The sequence below is a fragment of the Lolium perenne genome, chromosome 6 (assembly GCF_019359855.2).
Source record: "Lolium perenne isolate Kyuss_39 chromosome 6, Kyuss_2.0, whole genome shotgun sequence".
In the NCBI taxonomy this organism is placed as follows: Eukaryota; Viridiplantae; Streptophyta; class Magnoliopsida; order Poales; family Poaceae; genus Lolium; species Lolium perenne.
Window position 1 is genome coordinate 34717477 of NC_067249.2, and position 24172 is coordinate 34741648.

The 24172-nt window shown below is 47.9% G+C and overlaps 2 protein-coding genes and 1 pseudogene across 2 annotated transcripts; 1 reads left to right on the forward strand and 2 right to left on the reverse strand.

The window, feature by feature from the left end:
- Positions 1 to 4722: 4722 nt before the first annotated feature.
- LOC127308365 (eukaryotic translation initiation factor 5) lies at positions 4723 to 7757 on the forward strand. Its single transcript, XM_051339168.2, has 2 exons — positions 4723 to 4852; positions 5839 to 7757. The coding sequence occupies exon 2, from the start codon at positions 6145 to 6147 to the stop codon at positions 7489 to 7491; it is 1347 nt and encodes a 448-aa protein (XP_051195128.1). The 5' UTR covers positions 4723 to 4852; positions 5839 to 6144; the 3' UTR covers positions 7492 to 7757.
- Positions 7758 to 11760: 4003 nt separating this feature from the next.
- On the reverse strand, positions 11761 to 12879 carry LOC139832342 (protein ALP1-like; annotated as a pseudogene).
- A 5584-nt stretch (positions 12880 to 18463) lies between these two features.
- Positions 18464 to 21102, reverse strand: LOC127308364 (exocyst complex component EXO70A1). Its single transcript, XM_051339167.2, has one exon. It carries the CDS (start codon positions 20912 to 20914, stop codon positions 18905 to 18907), a length of 2010 nt encoding a protein of 669 aa, XP_051195127.1. The 5' UTR covers positions 20915 to 21102; the 3' UTR covers positions 18464 to 18904.
- Between the last annotated feature and the right edge of the window lie 3070 nt (positions 21103 to 24172).

Here is a 24172-nt window from a genome sequence, read left to right on the forward strand (position 1 = left end):
ATGTTTTACAAACACATAATTTTTATCAAGCTCAAAAATAGTGGGATTAAAACTTTCAAACCCACTTTTATCAACAATATAACAAGATGATTGATCATTCTCAAGAGATATGGACTCCTAGATAAAGTCAAGAACTCTCCAATCCCATTTTCATTAGTAGTACAATTAATATTATCAAATAACATAGGACCATCATCTAGAGCTTTATCATAAACATTTGCTAAGCAAAACTCTTTAGTACCATGCATTTCGATATCATGCACAAACAAAGCATTATCATAAGATTTATCAAAGTAGCATGGATTATCATAGATAGCAGTAGCATAATTATTCTCACAAGTTTTACTCATAGGGAATATTTCAATAGAATCCACAGGAACATAACATTCATCCTCCTTTGGTAAGCATGGAGGACAATCAAATAGTGTAAGAGATAAAGAGTTACTCTCATTAGAAGGTTGGCATGGGTAGCTAATCTATTCTTCCTCCTTTTGTTCATCACTCCCCTCTTCTTTTTCATCCAATGAGCTTTCAGGTTCATCAATCTCCTCCTTTTTTTCATCCAATGAGCTTTCAGGTTCATCAATTTCTTCTTTCACAGGTTCCTGCAAATTGTGAGTGCATTCTTGTGCATTAATGAGTCTCTCTTTATAATCAATGATATAAGGATTATCGCTGTAACTTTCTATGCAAAAATTAAGGATAGAAGAGACATAATCTTTAAGGTCCTTACAAGCAACACAAGTTTCGTAATTTTTAGCCATGAAGGATTCTATCTCAGAGGCTCCCATAAATAAGACAAATTGTTCTACCTCTTCGAACCCAAAATGAATATATTTATTCCAATTATAGTTCTTAATTAAAACTTCTTAACTAAAGCCACATTGGAATTTCAGATGTTTAGTATCCTGTTTAGAGCAACAGTTTATATCATGGCGTTTAAGCAAAATTTTAGCAATTGTATTCAATTTTTCTATCACAACACTCATGACTTTACCCGTTCTTGATTCTCTATAATTCATATATATTTCAATAAGCTCCAAATAGGTTGTGGGTTCTCCCATAACAACAATTTTTAATTTTTTTGGTTTTTCAAATTTTTATGGATTTTTGGGTATATAAGAAAAATAAAACAAGACAAAAGCAAACTAGACAAAAGTAAACTAAGCAAAACAAAATAAAATAAAATAAAAACAGAGAGAGAGGTAGAGTGTACTCCCCAGGTGAACTTATGAGTAGAGCTATGCCTATCCGGCAACGGCGCCAGAAAATAGCTTGATGTCTACGCACACTTCTATTCCTGTAGACAGTGTTGGGCCTCCAAGAGCAGAGGTTTGTAGAACAGCAGTAAGTTTCCCTTAAGTGAATCACCCAAGGTTTATCGAACTCAGGGAGGTAGAGGTCAAAGATATCCCTCTCAAGCAACCCTGCAATTACGATACAAGAAGTCTCTTGTGTCCCCAACACACCTAATACACTTGTCAAATGTATAGGTGCACTAGTTCAGCGAAGAGATAATAAGATGCAAGTGATATGGATGAATGTACGTAGTAATTGCAATCTAAAATAAAGATGGCAGCAAGCAAACATGTAGCAGAACTTGTTGGAAACGGTGTTTCAATGCTTAGAAACAAGGCCTAGGGATCATACTTTCACTAGTGGACACTCTCAACAATGATCACATAAATAAATAACTTCTCTTCACTTGTGCTACTTTCTCACACTCTCTTGTTGGATAACAAACATCATTCATTGTGTAGGGATACAAAGCACACCTCAAGCCGGAGTAAACAAGCTCCACAACGTCCGGAGTTCATATTAAAGTAACCTCTAGAGTGCATAATAGACCGTTGCAATTTAGACCGAGTAGTAACATAGCATACACACTGTCAACAATAGCTATGAAAGGGGAAATAGATCGCATCAATACTATCATAGTAATAGTCAACTTCATAATCTACAAGAGATTACAATCATAACCTACGCCAAGTACTACATGATGCTCACACAGTCAACATTATATCATGGAGGAGGAATAGACTACTTTAATAACATCACTAGAGTAACACATAGATTAATAGTGATACAAAGCTCATGATCACATAAAGATCACACCATGGGAGAGAGAGATGAACCACATAGCTACCGGTAGAGCCCTCAGCCTCGGGGGAAAACTACTCCCTCCTCATCATGGGAGACAACAACGACGATGAAGATGGCGGTAGTGTCGATGGAGATGACTCCGGGGGCAATTCCCCGTCCCGGCGGCGTGCCGGAACAGAGACTTCTGTCCCCCGAAACGGAGTTTCGCGATGGCGGCGGCGTCCCTGGAGTCTTTCTGGAGTTTCATCAATTATTGTAGGGTTGTCACGTTGGGAGGGATAATATAGGCGAAGAGGCGGCGCGAGGGGGTGCCTGGGGGGCCCACACCATAGGGTGGGGCGGCCACCCTCCTGGCCGCGCTGGTTGATGGGGAGGAGGCCCTGGGACTTCTCTGGCCTGGCCCTTCTGGCTCCGTGAGTCTTCTGGCGAAATAGAATTACTGTGATTTTTTTGGATTTTTCCGAGCACTTTGGTTTTTGGGCCTTTTCTGCAATAAACAGACATAATAAACAGAAACTGGCACTGTGTCATCTTGTTAATAGGTTAGTCCAATAAATGCCATAATATGATATAAAGTGCATATAAAACATATAGCAATTGGTATAATATAAGCATGGAACATCAGAAATTATAGATACGTTGGAGACGTATCATCTACCACCCCGCACTTGAATGTAATGAAGGGGAGGACTTGAAGTCGAATTCTTGAAGACATGTTCGGGGAACCTAGAGTCGAATTATAGAAGTGTTGTGTGGCACATATTGACGTTGAGTAAGAGTATCTTGAAGTCGGTCTTGAGAAGTCGTGCACAACCCAAGCCTTCTCCGAAGGTTCCTTTACGCCATCCTAGCGTAGAACTAAGTTGTTATCCAACAAAACGACGAAACATATCCAAGAAAACAATCGTTGTGTTAACTTGTTAGTGTATGCCAATCTTTAGAATAAAAGCCGTCATCGTCTGCTTTACTACTCCGTAGGAAAAGACACCCATACTCCATTGTTGTTTCTATAACAACAGTAAAAATTAGGCGTGATAGGAGAAGACTTCTGCCTAGTTTGGCAACAAGGTTTAGTGCCACACAACCATATCATTTAGTGTGTGGAGTTGTTTCTCCGATGCTCCAAAAATAGCATGTTTTGAGAGATTTAGAGGCCTATAATATTTGCGCCTATATGCCTTTTCCTAGTAGTGTAAGTGGAGGGAAATATGGACCGGTCTAACATAGACTATACACCACACCTTCTCACACCTAGTCCTTATTATACCTGGTCGGGCAGCCCGAACCGAGGCCCAGCCCAAAAATTCCGTGCCTAGGCCTGAAAATATTGGTCCGACAGCTGGGTTAGGCATGGGTTGACCGAAACAACATTTAACGAAGCGTCCTATCCCGTGATCCGATGGACCAACAGGCTTTTCGGGCTCCCAGGCTTTTTGGCCAAGCCGGGCTCGGCCCTGGTTTTTCACCGTCGGGTTTTTTCTCGGCCCGGCCTGGCCCGACACGACCAAGTATAGTCCTTATAGACCCATGTACCAAAAGCTATTTCCACTACCTCTCCTAGTTACCACAACAATGGTAGCTGTTGTCATTTGCAAAGGACCCCTAGGCTATAAATAAGCCAGAATGGCCATGTACTCTACCACCCCCACTTGAATGTAATCAAGGGGAGGACTTGAAGTCGAATTCTTGAAGACACATTCGGAAACCTAGAGTCGAATTCTAGAAGCCTTGCGTGGCACAGATTGACGTTTGAGTAAGAGTATCTTGAAGTCGGCCTTGAGAAGTCGTGCACGACCCAAGCCTTCTATTGAAGGTTCCTTTACGCCATCCTAGCGTAGAACTAAGTTGTTATCCAACGAAGCGACGAAACATATCCAAGAAAAACACCGTTGTGTTAACTTGTTTAGTGTATGCCAATCTTTACAATAAAAGCCGTCATCGTCTGCTTTACTACTCCGTAGGAAAGGACACCCATACTTCATTGTTATTTTTCTATAACAACAATAAAAATTAGGCGTGATGGGAGAAGACTTCTGCCTAGTGTGGCAACAAGGTGTAGTACCACACAACCATATCATCTACTGTGTGGAGTTGTTTCTCCGATACTACAAAAATAACATGTTTTGAGAGATATTGAACCATTATGATGATATTGAACCATTATGATAGTACCATAATCTAGTCATAGCGAAACACATTTAAACATTTGAAACCGTGATGTTTTATACTTTTAGGATATCCCCAAACGAGCCAATCAAAGGATGGGATGGGTGACGAATTTGCTAAAGATCCAGACGGAAATGGGATTGCACCAAATCGGACCTGAAACAAGATATGTCCACGCAGCACGGCATCCACATAAATTTAGACGATTTTCGTTTGATCGTTTCGTGCCGAGTACTTTTCCGCTCTTTCTTTCTTCATGAGTTATCCTAATATTTTTTGTGTACGCGGAAAGCCGTTGAGGAACCAGACGAAAAGGCCAGAGCATGACACGATGCAGAAACAATCGAATAAGAAAAAGAAAAAGAAAAAGAAAAAAAAGGAAAGCGGTGGGAGAGGGCGAGCCGGGGACGGCAGCCCTAGGAGCCTCCTTTACTCCTCTGCCCCCGGCCTATAAAACGCGCCCGCCTCACCTTCCTCCCCTTCCCAACCACTCCGTCGCCTCGCCGCCGCCGCCGCCGCCCGTCCGCCCGCCCGCCCGCAGCATCTCCGATTGGATTCATTGTAATCCCCCCCCCAACCCGAGGTGAGAACTCGCGCCCCTCCTCCGCCCCCCTGGGTTTCGTCTTCGTCGTCGGTCTCGATTCGATGTGTTCGGAACCGATCGCTTTGGTTGGTAGGTAGGAGGATCCGATCTGGATGCGCTCGCGCTCGTAGGCGTCGATTGGGGTAGCGTGCCGCTGGTTTTTGTGGACGCGGCGTGTACTAGGGTTTGGGTGAATCTATGGTAGACATTAGGGTTCGGTTCTCGATTTGGATTCCGTGGGTGGTGTTGACTTGTTGTTCCAGTTCGGTCAAAAATCGTGCTACTGTGCGTATCGGTTGAATTAGACTACCTCTGCTTATAGTTATGGAATGTTTTCATTCGATCTCGTTAGATGCTACTTCTGATTATGGTTCAGTGCTGTCTGTCTTGAATTATAGCGTGTGAGGCCAGATTAGATGAACGGGGCCCTTGCGTTTATTTTGTTGCCAGCTAGTTAATGGGCTGTGGCTACACTACTGATTATTGTCTAGTCACGTGGCACTTATTTAGTTGGTGAGCTAAGGTGTAAGTTAAGTGATTGTTCTGAGCATGATTCAACACGTGTATTGATTTCTTCAATATAAATTGAATGAATTGTAATGATGGGGATGCTTTTGGTTGAGCCAACAGAAACATTGAGGCGTGTGCATAGCTGTCTATAACTGTACTGGACTGGATTAGTTTTTATATTCGATTTTGATTTTTGTTTTGTTGGTTCACTCATGTGCTGTCTAGAATGTTCACTTAGCTGCTGATTACATTGTTCAATTCGCTTGTTTAATTAGTTGCTATGCTTATCTGGCTTCTGAATATGTTTGTTTAATTTGGTTGTCTCTATTCTGCCATGATGTTCAGTTCAACCAGTGACTGGTGATAAATGAGTTGTCCTGGTCTGCATTCTTGATGTTACCTATCATTCACTTTGTTTCCAGTATAACCACCTTTACATGATATAGATCACTAATGTTTGATTTGTTTTGATGCAGATAGCAGCATCAGTTCTGCTGCAATCTGACAAAGTGGAGTTCCTGGAAGGTGAAGCTTCTTTTATGTCTGAACAAGCATCGGTATATTTGGGATCAGTTGGATTGCTGGGAGAGTATTCTCGTACAACGAGAAAAAGGCACAAGTTTGTGCTCCCCTGTATGCATCAAGAGACTACTGGGTTCTCTGGTACTGAGAGTTCACTTGCTGCAGAAAGTCAGCTCAGTTTCCTTCAGGGACCGGCAGCTACTATTGCTCCTGAACTTCGCTACATCTGATAGCATCTGCTGCAGAAATCTTGAGTCAAGATGGCGCTGCAAAACATTGGTGCATCCAACAAGGATGATGCCTTCTACAGGTACAAGATGCCCAGAATGTTGACCAAGATAGAAGGCCGTGGTAATGGCATCAAGACAAATATCGTCAACATGGTTGATATTGCAAAAGCACTTGCCAGGCCTGCTTCGTACACAACCAAGTACTTTGGATGTGAGCTTGGGGCACAGTCTAAATTTGATGAGAAGACGGGAATCTCCTTGGTTAATGGTGCTCATGACACTTCAAAGCTGGCTGGGCTTCTTGAGAACTTCATCAAGAAGTATGTCCAGTGTTATGGTTGTGGCAATCCTGAGACTGAGGTCCTCATTTCCAAGAAAGAGATGATAACTCTGAAATGTGCTGCCTGTGGCTTCCTCTCGGATGTGGACATGAGAGACAAGCTCACCACATTCATTCTGAAGAACCCGCCAGAAGCGAAGAAGGGAGGCAAAGACAAGAAAGCTATGCGAAGAGCTGAGAAGGAGCGGCTGAAAGAAGGTGAGGCTGCTGATGAGGAGATGAAGAAGCTCAAGAAGGATGCAAAGAAGAAAGGTGCTTCCTCAAAGGATGGTGCAGCGAAAGGTGCTACGAAGAAAAAGGGTGCTGGCTCTGATGAAGAACATGCAACCTCACCAACTCACAGTGGAGACGCTGACTTCATAGTTGCTGCAGATGATGATGAGGATGATGACGATGTGGAGTGGGCTACTGACACCTCAGCAGAGGCTGCGAAAAAGCGCATGCAGGAGCAGCTGAGTGCAGCAACTGCTGAGATGGTTATGCTTGCCACTGAAGAGACAGAGAAGAAGAAGAAACAGGCAGGCAGTACCAATGGGACAGCGAAGACTGAAGATAAACCCAATGGCAACCATGCCGTTGCCAAACCCACTCCTTATGATGAACTGGTTGCAGAGATCAAGGCGAACCTGGGCAACGCTGCCACAGCAGCTCAGCTCAAGGGGGTGCTCTCGTCCTCAACCCTACCTCAGAAGGATGTAATAAGTGCTCTCTTTGAGGCACTCTTCCATGGTGCCAGCAAGGGGTTCGCGAAGGATGTTATGAAGAACAAGAAGTACCTTGCTGCTGCTGTGCCTGATGAAGCTGCACAGATGTTCCTGCTCCAGGCTATTGAGGCATTCTGTGGCAAGTGCAGTGCTGAGGCCCTCAAGGAGCTGCCTGTTGTCCTGAAGTTCCTCTACGATGGGGACGTCCTCGAGGAAGACACCATTGTGCAGTGGTACAATGAAGCTGTTGCTGCCGGCAAGGACTCCGAGGTCGTGGAGAAGGCCAAGCCGGTTGTGGAGTGGCTCCAGAGCGCTGAATCTGACGAGGAGTGAGAGGCCTACCGCCCACTACTTGTTTCAAGTGTTCTTTGATAGAAGTTGCAAGTGACAGTTGTTGTCAGTGCTTGAAGTGTTATGTGTCTGCGTTGCTGTTCAAACTGAGTTGTCGTTTGGTTCTGTGTCGAGTCAGTTGAAAACATTATGTGTTATGTTGCGTCTGGTGTGTCTGTTCTTTACTTGTTGGTTATCTTTCGAGTCAGTTCAAACTATTATGTGATCTATTGCATCTGGAGTATGTTTCAATAAATTACTTTGTGATCTGATGTGATGTTCGTTGCATGCATTGTGAATTTTACATTTCTGCTGCTACCCAGAAGCATTTCTATGCTCCCATCTTGTTGCGCTGCTCTTTTTCTTTTTTGAGATCTCTCTCTTTGTTTGTTTTGAGATGCCTTCAAGGTTTACTGCAGTGCAGATGATCCGTGACCGTGATCGATCCATAGTGACCAATGCAATGCAATTTGTTGACAAGGTTGACAAATAGGGCACCTCAAAACCTTTTTCATTAGAACATTTTTCGGTAAGAGTAGCTTATAGGGAACCAAAAAAATTCCTGTCGTTGTTGAAACTAGTAAAAAAAAAAAATGCAAACTACAAACACCATGTAGGACAAGGGGAAGGAGATCGTCTAACGTTGAGAAGTGTAATTTGATCTAATTTTTTTCCTGTCAGGTAAGCTACACCTCCCTAACTTTTTTTCTCCACATCTGTATGATTAAGTTTAATTTAATCTAAATTAACTTGCATAATATATGTAAGTTATATCCATTTACAATAATTACTTACAATCAACATTATGATTGTCTCTTTTTTGGTTTATACTATTTATTTCTACAGTAAATATATACAGTAATTTGCTATATTAAAATACATATAATATTTGCTACGGTTTTCTGATTTTTCTTCTACGTTTTGCACTAACTGATCACTGTGCTTGCCTGACTTTTCTCCTCTATGTTCAGGATCTGGTTCCGGACAAAGGTAGTAACCTTATTACTAGACGAATGAAGTACTAGTAGTATCATCAGTCATCATCAGTATCATAAAGTTCAACCCACTTAACGCTGTCAGAGTCATCGCCTAAATCAACCTTGATCATTGTGGGGTCAGTCTCGTATGTCTTGTTCCTCTTCGCATCCCTCCACAAAGAATTCACAATTCGCATGCACAAGTTGAAGATTTGCCTCGGTGAACCTCGCCATTACCACCTCATCACTTTCACGGGCCACATGCTGCACGACGAGGCAGTCTTCTCCTTACCGGACACTATCTGCATTTTGGGAGCGAGGAACTCCGCCTCCTCTTAGTTGTTAATGCCGGGGAAATTGAGCTTTTTTTTTTTTTGCGAAAGAGGGTGGATTTATATAAACACTGCGTTCTTACAGAAAGGTCCAAGAAAAACAAGGAAATTACAAAGAACTCCTTCTTCCTCCCTACCCCGACCTCGCCGGCGACCTTGACGAGAAGGCGTCGCGCCACTGCTGCCGTTCGTCGAACCTTGGATAGACGAAACCAGGCCCTGTGCAGATGGGAAGACTCCATTCACCGCCCCTGGAGGGGTAACGCCGAGATCCATCGGCTCCGCCGCGCATCTTCTGTCCACCATCTTCAAGCTCAAGATCCACGCCGGATCCGGAGCGGCAAGCAAAAGCTCGGGGGCCTCCGAGCACCTAGAGGCCAAGAGCACGACGCCGTTGCTCCGAGGAACAGCGCCGCCAGAGGAGAAGTGCCTCAGCCACGCACACCACACCGACAGCCGAGCCGCCACCTCCCAGCCGCCGACCGCCTCCAAAGACCTAGCTAACCCTACTATGTACAAGCCGGGAATCGAGGATCCCCCACCCTCCCGTCGCCGCAGCGACCGCTGGAGGACGGGGAATCCGTCGATTCGCCGGCGAGCTTCGTGGATTTGCCGGTCGCGCCCAAAAATCGCCTGCGATCTACTGTAGCAGGGAACGCGTCCAAGTCGCTACTGCCATTTTGGACTTGGGCCGGTGGTACCTCCAAGCCAAGGTGTTGTACGAGTGCACGACGAGCTCTGGCGCCTCGAATGTGGCGAGCTGGTGCCGCATGCCACTCCCGATGGTGTTCTGGCCTTGTGTTGGATGCGTTGTGTGATCTTAATTATTGTGTAGTCCATGTATAAGAGCAATGATTGGTACAAAGATTGATTCCACAATGCGAAGTTTTTCTTCTTGTACCAGCTTTGCACTTAACATAGCTTGTAAGACTGTTAGAAGTAGATTACTTAACATTTTTTTTTGTACTCTGGTGCTTTGATTGTGCCGTAGGACAATATGAACTCGCCTGATCTGTCGGCGAACTCACTGCTACTGGTAGTGCCGGTTCAATATATGCTAGTGCCTGATAGGTACAACCCAACTCACAAGAGGAACATCATGACATGGCTAGCTGCTTTATCCACCTTCGTCCTAAATAGGTTGTGTGAGCTCATCAAGAATCCCCCCCCCCCCCCCCCCACATGGATAAGGGATTCAGACTGAAAGAACTTAAAGTTGTTGCAGAGGTTGTTCCCATGTTCTGTGGGCGTGAAGTTGACACGTCATCGATGTACAACCATCTGAGACATTGGAGAGAAAGGTGGGTTCATGTCCCCAATCTGAAAAGGCTTGCAGATGTACGCTGGGTTGAGGAGACATCAACTATCATGATGGAGGACAATGTCTACCAACATCAAAATTAGATCAACGTAGCACTACTTTTAGTACATTCAATAAGTCGTAGGCGGCTACCACATGACAAACAACTAATTAATTTCTTGCTTGCAGGATAACCAACCTGAAGGACACTGATTTCATTAACAAGCCCATAAAGAACTATCGTCTGATGAAGATTATCTTTGTTGATCGTGCTGCACCCATATCCCCGACAACGATCCACTGTACTCTCAGCCACCTCACGGTGCATAAGGCACATATCACTAGGTATCTTGCGATGAGCCCTGAGAACGGGATGAGCTGGTTTATCCTTCAAGATGTATTACCTTTGAGGAGCCCACACATGGGGTTCTGGTGATGATGATGATGATGAACACCATAATGATGATGCATATTTTGGGAGTAGCTAGGTTTGATGAAAACTGATACCAAGTCTGTATATATTGCGAGGTGGTATGTACTAGCCTCTCAACTGATGAACTTGTGTTGCATCACGAGCAGTTGTTCGTGTACTCATGATGCAATACCGTAATCACTTCTATAACTATGTCAGTCCTGCTGATTATGTGTTACATATTAGTCGTCGCGTGATTGCTATTTCATCAAACGCGCATTGCAGACAGTGTTTCTTTGCTGGGTAAGCTCACAAATGGTTACTTATCATGGAAACGGCTTGTAACCAAACAACGATCGATTAAACGAAACAGAACATATGAGAAACCAATCGGCGTGGGCTAGTCTTCTCCTATGATGTTCGAAAGAAATTGCTAGCAACTAATTTAGATGCACAACGTAAATTAGATGTTGCATTTCCACACGCAGCTTCCAGGAAGTCAAGTTCTCCTGATTCATGAAAAGATTGCAAGTATCCAAACACACCCATGGCAGTGGCGGACCTGTATTGGAGCAAACCTGGGCCATGGTCTGCCCAGCCCAGAGAGATGTAAACCTATATACCAGTAAAATTCGGCCCAAAAACATCACATTTTGGTCTGATTCAGTGTACTGGCCTCCCAGGTTTTTTGGGCTAGATCCCCTGCTGGCCCATGGTGTACCAGGTGTTGGCCAAACGAACAGTAGATGCTGCATGCATCATATAATAAATCAAATATCTCCCACGTTTACAAACGCTTAGGGTAACACCACACATCAAGCAGCTTAGCATTATGTTGACAAACGCAAGCTCAGCCAAGGGTATGCTACATTATTACCCAGAAAATACCTCATAGACCTGCATCCTAGTTATTATACCAAATACACCACTGAAAGTCTGGAGCATAGAGTGGTTAGGCTGGTGCCAATGCACCACTTCACTCTAACCTGCCACGTTAGTTTTTTTCCTCACTCTCACCCCACTCTCACCCCACGGTGCCAATGCACAGGCTATAGTGCCAGCTCTCACTTCTCTTTCCTCCACGCCAGTTTTTCTCTCTCCTCGACATCAGCATTTTTTTTTTCAGATTACAACAATATAAATAATGCAAGGAAATTATTTTATTGAACTAAAATTGTTACCGATTACATCATAAAAAAATTACATAAAAATTTGAAAAGATTACATAAAAATTTGAAAAAATTACATAATCTAGAAATTAGCCCACACATGCTCAATCAAATCATCTTTGGAGAGTTTGTGTATACATCGTGACTCCCTCATTTCGGCGTCCATCTGAATCCTGTCTGCTAGGCTTGGTGGTGCATGGTGGTGTATTGCAGGGCCGACATTTGAAGCAACTGTCTCATAGATGTTGTCCAAATTTGTACCACGCTCATCGTCGATGATCATGTTGTGCAGAATGACACATGCACGCATGATCAACCCAAGAGTACGCCTCGAGTAGGAGCGTCCCGGAACTGCTAGAATGTTGAACCTAGCCTTTAGCACTCCAAAGGCACACTCGACATCTTTGCGATGCGCTGATTGAGCAGCAGTGAAAACTCGATGCTTTTCACTTTGTGGAAGAGTAACACCTTTCATGAACACCGGCCAGGAGGGGTAGATGCCGTCGGCAAGGTAGTAACCATAGTGGTACTCGTGTCCATTCACCGTGAAGTTCACTACGGGTGCTTCTCCCCTGAGCACATAAGTGAACAACGGCGACTGGTTGAGTACATTGATGTCGTTGTTGGAACCGGCCACTCCAAAAAAGGCATGCCAGATCCAACGATCATACGACGCAACGGCTTCTAAGATTATGGTAGGGTGTTTGATGTCTCCCCTTGTGAATTGACCAGCATGAGCCACTGGGCAGTTCCTCCACTGCCAATGCATGCAATCGATGCTCCCTAACATGCCCGGAAAGCCACGCTCCTCGGCTTTCGCTAACAGACGCTGAGTATCCTCCACAGTTGGGCGACGTCAAAACGTCTCCCCGTAACAGTCAATGATGCCTTCACAGAATCTATCTAGACAATCTGATGAAGTTTGTCTAGCTAACTTAAGCCACTCATCTATCGTATCTGCAGCGGCTCCATAAGCTAACAGACGCAAAGCTGCAGTACACTTTTGTAGAGGAGAAAAACCAGCACGGTTGAGAGCATCAACTCTTTGGGTGAAACACGGAGAGTATTCACCCAATCTATCCACAATGCGCAGAAAAAGGGATCGCCTCATCCGATACCTTCGCCGAAAGTAGCTCGGAGGATAATTGCAGTCGTCGTCCTCGCGAAGTAGTCCTCGAAGAGCCGATCGTGGGCACCCAGACGATCACGCCTGATGAACTCTCGGCAGCGTCGCCGTCTTGGCACCACCTCCTCGTTGAGCATCTCCTCCTCATACTCCGCCTGGAACTGCTCGATCATATCACCCTCCATTCCGTCGCTCGAACTGCTGCTAGACGAAGACATGGCGTTGAGAGGAGTGGAAATGGAGAGTGGAGCTGATGAAGTGAGGTGTGGAATGAGTGAAACCATATGGGGGGGTATTTATAGGGGGTTTTGGCATTTTTTCCGGATTTTTTGAACCCCAACGGCTAGCTGAGGTGGACGAATCAGATCGCGCCACCTCAGCTAGCCGTTACCCCTCACTCTCGCCCCGCCTCTCGCCCGCTCCCGCCAGCGCTCTCGCCCTGCTCCCGCCCGCCTCTCGCCCCCCTATCGCCCCCAACGCGGGCGGCAGCCGGGTGGTAGCGGGCGCTACCGCCGGCGCCCGCGCCACCGCCCCGCGCTGGCCTCTCGCCCCACTCCCGCCCGCCTCTCGCCCCGACGTCGCCGCTACCGCCCGTCCTCACGCCTGCGTTGGAACCAGCCTTAGGCCTGATCCTGCAGAGTTGATGGACTATCAATGGCGGCGACGGAATCGCTTCGGAGAGCCGAGCTCGTCGATGCGAACATCGCAGAGATGGTTGAGTGTCAATTCCTCACTTGTGATTTTACAGACCAAACCAACTTTCTCCTTGAATATTTGGAACCGATAGCCCCTTTCCACACTGCCGCTTGCCAGATTGAAGTAGCGCAGCACCAAGCGTACAAGGCCCACAAGGTTTCCTCGGACTCGAGGTCTTTCTTCTCAAAGGGCATCCCCTTCTTTTCTAACCTCATGTCCGAATTGAAGAGCATCCAACTGAGCGCCTGCTGTTGAGGATGGGTGAGAGGGTGCAACCGTGCGTGTACCTTTGATCGTCGAAATAGGCTTTCGCCCCGCTTTATAAATAAAGCCACACACGGCCAAACCGATACAAGGTAGAGAGGGAAACCTCTTACAAAGCAGACCACAAAAATAAAATGAAAGTACAGGAGATGCCACACCCTCCACAATACAACCGAACCAACTAAAGTTGAGACCCCGCCTCCTTGTGAAGTCACCGGACATCGTCGTCTCGTACCACCAAGTTGTTGCTGGGAAGGGCCGCCTGCCCTCCCGCTCCGGGCCGTGGAGCGCCGATCCTGCCAGCAGTCAACAAGTACCGAGAACGAAGACCACAATGTCACGTGTAAAAGATAGGAGGCCGCCGAGTCCGCCCTACGTCGGGACGGAGAGCACCAAAAGAGGATCTGAGCATGCCCGCCGGTGGCGACGAGGGCAAGCCGAAGGTACCCAAGCTCCACGACGACGCCCCCAAGAGGGTGACGACGCTAGGCGCCGCCGCCGTCGAGACCGAGAACAGTCAAAGGTTTTCACCCGGAGCTCTAGCGTGGGGGAGCGACCACAACGGTGCCCCCAAGAGGGACACGACACCCACAGGCGCCGTCACCGTTGGCGCAAAAGCGCTGGGCTTTCGCCCGAAATCAACTCCCACCACACCAACGGAACCAAGGGCAGCCCGCCGACACCAAACAAAGCCTCCGAGACATGGTCTGGGAGCCGCCACTGCCGAAGCAGCACCAACGCCCGGAAACCCCGCCGCCCACTCCACGCCATCCCCATGACCTAGGAGTAAAGCCACCACCACCGCTACGTCGCCCGCCGAAGAGCCGACCGTGCAGTTTCCGGGGCCGCCGCCCCGGCATCCAAGCTCATCCCATCCGCCGGCAGCAACCTCCAGCCAGACCAGTAGAGAGGGCAAGAACGGCAGTGACCGGACAGGGAACGAGAGAGCATCCAACCCGACATGCGGTGGGCTGCCAACCGAAGGCCCGCCCGGCCCCGGTATAGCCTGCGGTCGCGCGGTAGTCGGAGGAGAGGCACGCCACCTCCCGGACTCCGGCGCCACCGTGAGATGCCGACCGGCGCACACCGCGAGGGCCCGCGAGGCCCGGATCGGGCCCGGATCTTGCCCGCCCGGCCCGGATCGGGCCCAAATCTCACCCGCATCGACCCATCGCTGCACCGCGCCGCCGGAGGTCGCCGCCGTCCCAACCGGACCGTGCAGCTCCGCCACCCCGCCGCTAGGCCGACCCCGCCGCCGGAGAATGGGGCCGAGCCCGCGCCGCTCGAGGAAAGCCACCGCCGCCGCGGCCGCAGCCCGGCCGCACGCCCTCCCGAGCACGCCCGCCCGAGCACGAGGTCACCACGCCGCCGGAGATCCGGCCGCGCCGCCGCGCCCCTCGCCAAGCACGCCGCCCTCGACGGCCGCCACGACCCGTGCCGTTTCTCCGCGCGAGGGGGAAGGAGAGCCCCGCCGCCGCCAGCGCCCAGGCTTTGCCCGGCGACGCCATCCGGCGGCGGCGAGGAGAGGGGAGGGGAGGAGGAGGGGGGCCGGAGGTGGGGCAGGCTAGGGTTCCCTCCCCGTCGCCCACGGGAGCGACGCAGGAGGGCACGGGGGGAAAAAAGCCGTGTACCTTTGATCAGCGGGTATGCATGCTATATGAGAAGCAAAAATGTAGATAAGCTGGCTTGGATTTTCCAGGACTTGGATTTATATAGATGTGCATAGTTTTGTGCTGGTAGGGAAATTCGACAAGGGGAGGGGTTACCTGCCAACGAGGGATCGCCGATGAGGTGGTACCAAGAGGAAGGATGCTTGATGGCGCCGCTTCCAGCGTGTGACCAGGCTGCAGCGGCAGAGCGAGCGGCGGACAGCTTCCACGCAACGGAGGGCATAGGGAGGCAAAGAATTGGAGGACTGGAGGGTTTCGATCGGCTGACTGCAGGCTCTTTAAGACCCCCAGGTTGAAAAACTTTTGAGCCGTCGAATCATATTCGGGTGACCAAGATAGCCAACATCCTGGGCCTCCTCCTCGAGGGCATCTGATCTGAGATCGTTCTATCTTGCTGGCCTTGTTTTGTTTGCCTAATCATTACTGTATGTCGATGACGATTTTAAAATGAATTCCGGTTTCTTCTTATTCCTACAGTTTTTGAAAGTCAGTCCAGAAGCCATTATCGTGGAACAGAGAAGCTACAAGGCAGAGATGAACTGCTGCTGAATAAGAAGATGGACATATTAAGCAGACGAAGAGTACTGTGGCATGAGAAAGAAAGCTGGAGCTTTCACCTGATGGCTTCCGTTTTTATGCAAGTCCAGTGTCTACCGGGGAATATAAAAGTACTCTAATTTACAGAATCAAAGAACTGCTTCACAGATAAATCCAGGAACTGATGGTAACCATACAGCTCCAGGTGATACTTCATCTTCATATGCATTGCACATTAGAGCTCAGTTTGTAGAACACAGAACTGATAATGATAAATGTCTAAAGCCCTCCTGAAAAACAAAGGCAATTTTACATACATTACGCAGCTGATTTGATATCCTCCAATCCCAGAAAACTTGCTACAGAAATGATTATGGTAGTACTAAATACAATACCAAAGAGAAGGGGAGGCAACATCTGAAATATACCCGGGGAAAATGTTTCCGTCTTGTTCCTTCCTTGTTCTGTCCACCGTCAACAAGGGCTTATTGATATGCCAGCACTGCCTTCATCATAGGTTTATCATTTATTCCAGCTCACATCCACTGCGGCGCAGCTGCTTGCCAACAGTTGAAAAATGAATTATTATCACTTATCAGTTTATTTCATCTCTTAGTTTTTCAACTGGATTTATTTCGCTGTGGAAGCAGTCCAATACAACCCTGCCTTTTGGGCCAAAAAAAAAACACAACAAGTTCTGGTCTATTCTACAATGCCTTTGACAACAACGTATAAAAGAAACTGCCTAAGGATGAGCTGTGCTCGCATCATTTTTATATGGCAATTCAGCTTCTTCACTGAGAAAACAAGGAAATGAGTTAGCGCCTGATGGTACATCAAACACTAATTCCTCATATATATTGCATACCAGAGCTCAATTTGCAGCACAGGGAACAATGACAAAATGCCTATAACTCCTAAACTACAACCAATTTTACATACACCCTGCAGCTATCTGGATATCCTCCAGTCAGCAAACAAGCTCCTGAACAAAACACTACATGGTACTAGGGATACTAACAGAATCACAGGAAAATACTTAAAAAGTGGAGAAGGTAACCTTTAGGTAACATCTCAAATACGTGCAGAGGATATACTCCAGCAGTCTTGTGTTCACAATCAAGAAGAGTTCAGTCTTCATATGCCAGCACTGCGCTCATCACAGGTCCATTATTACACCTCACACAAATGCGGCAGAGCTGCTTGCCGACTGGTGAAAAATGAATTGTTCACCCTTCCATTTATTTCATAAGCACTCCAATACAATCCTGCCATTAGAGTACCTGATCTGGAAGTTCCCAGCCATCTTGGGACGGGGAATGAAGAGCGGACCAAGCATCTTTAACAGAGCATCACGGTGTACTTGAGTATTTGACATACTTTCTAGCGCTCACATCCTGCTCCACGAGTGGCCCGTAGTTCTGTATGTAGCTCCGGTGAGCAGGGACAATTGCAGTAGTATTGTCTGCATCACAAGGTCACACGTCTCCCTCCTCAAGTTTTGTCTGGTAAAATCCACGTCGATTGTTCATGAAACACCTCTCCAGACCTCGCATTGAATTTTTGGAATTGGTCCTGCATCATGAGCAACCAATCAAAACAACTTGCAAACAAGTACTGGACCTCCAGTTACTGAATCACAACCATCACGCACCACTCGATCTGAATGAAATATGCAAAGAAGCCATTACAGATCGAAGTTATTCCTCCATGTACGTCAGCACTAACATATGGCTGGTTTCAGCCTATCCCGAAAATCCGACTTGGCCGGAACAAGTCAGTTTTGGGCAAAAAACTAAAAACAAACAGCAAGTTTTGGCCTATTCTACGATGCCTTGACAGCAACATCTATGTAAAAAACTGCCAAAGATGCACTGTGATCGCGTTAATTTTATATGGAAGTCCAGCGTCTATTGAGGATATGTATTACTCCAGCTAAGTAAACCAGCCAACTTCTTCACTGAGAAAACGAGGAGATTACATAACCAGTTAGCTCCTGACTGTATACCAAACTCTAGTTCTTCATATATATTGCATACTAGAGCTCAATATGTAGCACATGAAACAATGATAAAATGTCTACGACTCTCCTGAACTACAACCAATTTTACACAGCCCACAGCTATTTAGATATCCTCCCGTCACCAAACAAGTTCCTGAACAAAAGACTACATGGTACTAGAGTGCCAACAGAATCATAGAAACAAGGGTAGAAAGTGGAGGAGAAGGTAACTTTGGTATCATCTCAAATATGCGCGGAGGAAATACTCCAGCAGTCTTCTGTTCACTATCAAGAAGGGTTTATTCTACTATGGCTTTACACCAACATCATGTAAAATAAACTGCCAAAGGATGCACTGTGATTGCATCATTTTTATATGAAAGTCAAGTTTCTATTGGGACTTTGGGAGTGTGCATTACTCCATCTCAGTAAACCAACCAGCATCTTCACTGAGAAAACAAGGAAATGGTAACCAGTGAACTCGTGACGGTACCTGAAACTCTAGTTCTTCATATATATTGCATACTAGGGTTCAATATGCAGACCATAGAACAATGATAAAATGTCAACAACCCTCCTAAACTACAACCAATTTTACATACACCCCGCAACTATTTAGATATCCTGCAGTCACCAAATAAGCTCCTGAACAGACTGCATGGTACTAGGGATACTAACAGAATCACAGAAAGAAGGGTCGAAAGTGGAGAAGGTAACTTTGGCGACATCACAGATATGCGCGGAAGAAATACTCCAACAGTCTTCTCTTCACCATCAAGAAGGGTTTATTGCTCACATGCCAGCACTGACCTCATCAAGGGTCAGTTATTACACATCACTGCTTTGCTGACTGGTGAAAAACAAATTGTTCTCATTTTTCTCCAGTTATTTCATAAATAATAGAAGCAATCTCTTGGCGCTTCAAATCGAATTATTTCACTGTGGAAGCACTCCGATACAATCCTGTCATTGCACTACTCATCTTGCCATTGGAGTGCCCGATCTGGAAGCTCCCAGACCTCCTGGGACGGGGAGCAAAGAGTGCGCCAAGCATCTTTTCCAAACCATCGACGGTGTACTTGACATACTTACTAGCGCTTACATCCTGCTCCACAAGCGGACCATAGTTCTGCATGTAGCTCCGGTAGGGAGGAACTATTGCCTGCATCACATGGTCACACGTCTCCCTCCTCAAATCCTTGTCTGGTATAATCCATGCCGATTGCTCGTGGAACATCTCACTGAATCTCGCATTGAAGGTTTTGAGACGCTGCTTCACGAGGTCCTTTGCCGTGGCCCGGCCCTTGGAGAACAAGATGAGCCCCTCCCGGTTGAGCAGCGGCGAAAGTGCCCCCCAGCTATCCCTCATAAACATTGTGATGTAGTAATCCTTGAACTGTTCATGGTCCCTGATCCACACATCGCCCAAGAGCTCGGCTAGCTTAGTACCTTTCACGTGCTTAAAGAGATGCCAGCGAGTGTTCATCATGAAGATATAGGATAGAGTGTTGTTCCCGTACGCCCTCGACCAAACATTGAAGTTGGCCTCAAGGGCCTTGACAATGTTAAGCACCGCTGCAGCAAGCATCTTGTCAGTGAACACCTCCTTGCGCCAGCTGCGGTGGATGGCGAGCACCTGCGCAAGCACGGGCCTGTACTTCTCGCTGAGGAGCCGGTTGCAGTACTCAACGATAAACGTGACCAGGCGCGGCACACCCCCATCGGCCGGGGGAGGCATCTGCCGCTGCAGCTCCACCTGCACGAGCAACTCCTCAAAGATCTCAACAGCACCATCCACCAACAGCTTGACAAGGTCCCTCGTCTGGCACTGGATATCCGCGCACGCCTTCCCGCCGAACAACCGGTTGAAGTCCATCCTCAGCCTGTTGAGAGAATCGAACACCTCCAGCAGACGCATGAGCTTGATGGGGTCCTTCTTGGCGTCGGCAGCCGCGCGGCCAAAGCTCAGGAAATCGAGAACGCTGGCCCGTGCCGCCACCTCGGTGAAGCACGCGGATGCATCGGTTTTGTGCTGCTCCCCGAACACCTTGATGCAGAGCTGCCGCTCGGACTCGAGGAGGCGGCGCACCACGAACTCCAAATGCTGGCCCCATAGCTCGACTCTGGGGCCCAGCGCCTGCGCGTCGTCGGCCGGGTTGCGCAGGTAGTCGAGGCCGAGGTCGCGGAGGCTGGCGCTCACGACTGAGCCGCGCGCGTCGATGTAGAGGGAGATGCTGGTTTCTTGCCGGCCGTTGGCTAGGAGGCGGTCGAGGATCAGGCTGAGCTTGCGGACGGCGGCGGCGGGGACGCGGGACTTGGCGGTGGAGGTTGTAGAGAGTGGGGCGGAGTGGTCGGCGAGGAGGCGGCGGAACTCGGCCTGGAGCATGTCGAGCGCGGCGGCGAGGAGGCCGCCGTCGAGGTGGGCGGAGGAGGGGTTGTTGTTCTCCCGGAGGCCGCGGAGCGCGACGCCGACCTCGGCGAGGAAGCGCGGGTCGGCGAGGTCGCGGTCGCCGAGGTACTCGACGATGTCGGCCAGCCACTGCGCGGCGAGGCCGCAGTTGCTGGCGAGGAAGCCCAGGGCCTCCTCGAGGCGCGCGAGCACGGCGAGGTACTCGGGGAGGTCCCCCGCGCCGCCGCCGCCGCCCTGGAGGAGGAGCGGCGGCTCGAGGCCGTGCACGGCGTCGAAGACCTTGAGCACGGCGGCGGCGGGCCCCACGGCGCGGTCGATGTGCGGGCCCGCCGCCGCGAGCTCGGCCATCGGCGCCCGGATCGGGCGCACGGCTGCCTCGAGAGCTGGCAGCGCCGCCTGGATCTCCTCGAGCCGCGGCCCCGCGCGCGCCAGCGCGTGCCCCAGCGCGCGGGAACGGTCCAGGCCGGCCCGCAGCGAGCGCGCCGCCGCCGCCAGGCTCGCCGCCGCGCGGTCGTCGACGTCCTGATCCATCGCGCCGGAGTGTGGAGACAGGGAGAGGGCCTGCTGGTCGGACGGAGTTGTGAAGTCCTTCGCCGCCCACGCGCTCTCCGCCCCTCTCGCTGCAAACGGAAACGGCTTGCCGTTCTCGGTGGGGAAAGAGAGTGGGGTTTAGGTTGGCACCAGGCAGGAAGGAAGAAGACGCTGATTCGATGGGAAAGAAAGGAGAATGGAGGGGAAGGGCGGCGCCACTACAAATCTCCAATTTTCCGAGTCACTGACACGTTGGGGATGCATCGGAAAAATGCCGTCATCAGATGATTTAGAGTATCCAAAGGACGGACGGCTGTCGTCAACGGCTCAGATGCAAAAGATTTTCTATTCGCTGACGCACGGCGCATGTGGTGAATCTGTTTTTCTTTACCGCGCGGTTCTTGTTAAATTTGCTGGCGTAAATAGGCATGGAGTACACGTGTAGTGCTAGTGTGAAGAATACAAATGTTGTTCGGTCTAAATTTAGATATACGAAGGAGAAATTTAATTCGGCTTTCGGGTGTATATGCTTCCCCCACCCAAAAAGCATATTACTAGACTAGTTGTTAAAAATTTCGTCAAAAAAGTTTCAAAATAAAGGATGGTTTTTCTTTATTTTTGCGCATGTTTAGTGTGTCAGCTGTTCGAATTGTGGTGTTCTTGTAGTTGTATTTTTTTTTGTCTTTTGTGAATTATAGTTGTACTTGTTGCGGATTGCAAGTATGTATCAGTTAGACAAGAGTTAGCCTGAGAACCAACCACGGGTTGGATGGTTAGAGGGCAATAAGACTTCCCCCACCGTAGCTCAAATCCTGCATTTGACACTTTGGTGTCTCATAAAAGCGGAATATTCTTCGATGGGAGGCGACGTTCCCGTCGACAAATGGCCTTCGTGGTGACTTCGTCAATCTCAAGACCCGCCGGATCAGTTATTCAACGCAGTCTCTTGGAGGTGCTCATAGGGGTAGGGTGTGCGTGTGTGCGTTCATAGGGGTGAGTGTGTACGCGTATGTATGAGCGTCTTTGATTGTACTGTGTTTCGCAAAAAAAAAAAAAAAAAATAGACAAGAGTTAGCCTATGTTTGGGACTTTTTCGATCGAAATGTTTTTCGTACTAGTTTTTCTTTGATCCAACATTTCGTCAGGTGAATGATGGGCGGGAGGAGTAGGTCTTAAGATTGACGAAGCGATCGCGGACACATCGCTGTCAATGAAAAATGTTGTCTCACCCTCAATAAGCATTTCACTTAAACCGGAGATTTGATCCTTGATGGGTTGATGGGTACCACTGTTCTCATAACTATCCACCATAAGTTGGATCTCAGTTTTTTTGTTTAGTTTAGAAAAGTAATAAAAATATATAGGCACATGAATCTTGCACAAATCATGATGGTGTTGAATAGAGAAGGAAAGAACGCACGATCATTGCGCGTGGAATCTCGTACGCGAGATCTAACGGGGGATGGCCCATGCACGTGCACCCGTACGAGCAGCACCTGTACAAACTACAAAGTGACAAATCGAAACTGGCCTGATTGCAAGCATTCACCTGTCGTAGATTGGTAGTTGGGATTCTGATTTCGATCGCATTGTGCCTTTTCTTTTAGATTGTGATCGAATTCTCCTTCTATACCATATATGTATAGCATTCAGATTCCAGTTGAGGCCATAAGAAAGCAATGTTAGTCATGAATTTAGGTTGTAATTACGAGATCTCGTTGGGTCCTACATGTTGCTGTAGTATCATGTTAATTCCTTGTGAAACTAAGTTGCTAGAATCCACCCAGGTCGTTGTCTCAGTGTTGTGTTTACGAGGCTCGTGCCAGACTGAGATAGTATTGTCCCACACCGCCACACGGACCAGTTAAATACCAATCCTGCAAATACTACCTTGATCCAAAAGACGTTTTGATTGTGGTTTTTTTTTTCCTATTGTAGCAAAACCAACTTTTATCTGAATCCCGCAAATGCTTCTATGAACAGAAAAAATGCTCCCACGACAAAAAATAATAGATAAAGACCCATCGGACATGAACCATGCCGGAGACCTCATAGCATATTTTATGTGATAATGTAACACTGTTGCAGTAAAATTTCCTGTGACGGTTAAAACATACAAGATCCTCCCGATGGACAAAAAGCCCGACACGACATCGCCAGAGATCACGTCCCAAATAATTTGGCTATTGTAGCAAAATCAATGGACAAATGTAGCAAAAAAATTCCCATGATGCGTATCCACATAAGTATGTAGCATAATATTTTTTTCCTATGATGCAAATCCAAAGAACGTATCTAGCAGACACTTTCTTCATGTGTGATGCAAATCCGAAGAACGATTGTAGCAAAAAAAAAAAAACTCTTCCTATGATGCAAATCCACATAACAATGGTAGCGCCGTTGATACCCGCTCGTAGCCCACACCTGCGGTTCGGGGCACCGCCCCCAATTCCTGTATCACGCACGACGGGCTAGCCCACCGTCCTCGACAACGGCATGTCGCATGCACAGCGTGCTAGGGTTAGCGACAACGACAACTCGTGGAGGATACATGGAAGTATGGCGTCGGGAGGGACTCAACTATCAGGGAGGACGTGGACCACCAGCTAGGGCGGCGTGCACACTGATAGAGGAGCGAGACGACAACTGGACGCATCGATAGAGAAGCATCATAGGGACATCGCGCCGACGGTGGACAACAAGATGCAAGATGCGAAGGCTACCTTCTACCCCCTTTACGCATCCGAATCTGTTTGAATAGAGTCCACTTCTTTACCACTTTGCCAGCTTTCATTGCCTACATCCCAAAAGAAGAGAAGGGTCATGGTGCATGTTCTAAGGATTGAGGCACCAGTTCTGTGCACGGAGAGAACAAAAGAACGAAGAAGTTGTGATTTGGCGCCACATGAGGGCATCTCCAATGGTGTTTATCAAATCTTGTCCACATAGGGAAGGGAAGGGGTGGGCAAATGAGGATGTACATTCCACCATTGTAATCCAAGGGAGCTTCTCGTTTGTCCAACCCTATTTGTCTAGACATTTTCCTCTACATCTTTATACACATCGACACGTCACACGTGGATCTACTTGTCATAATTTTCGATCTCGTCGAGCCACGTCCTGCATATCTAAGTCACGGTTGTCACCGTCATATACCCCATTGATCTGATACAGACACCACCACCTGCATTGTCAATGACACAAGAGCTCGATGACCTGGAGGGCTGGCGTGAGTTGTAGCTGTTAGGGATGCGCACA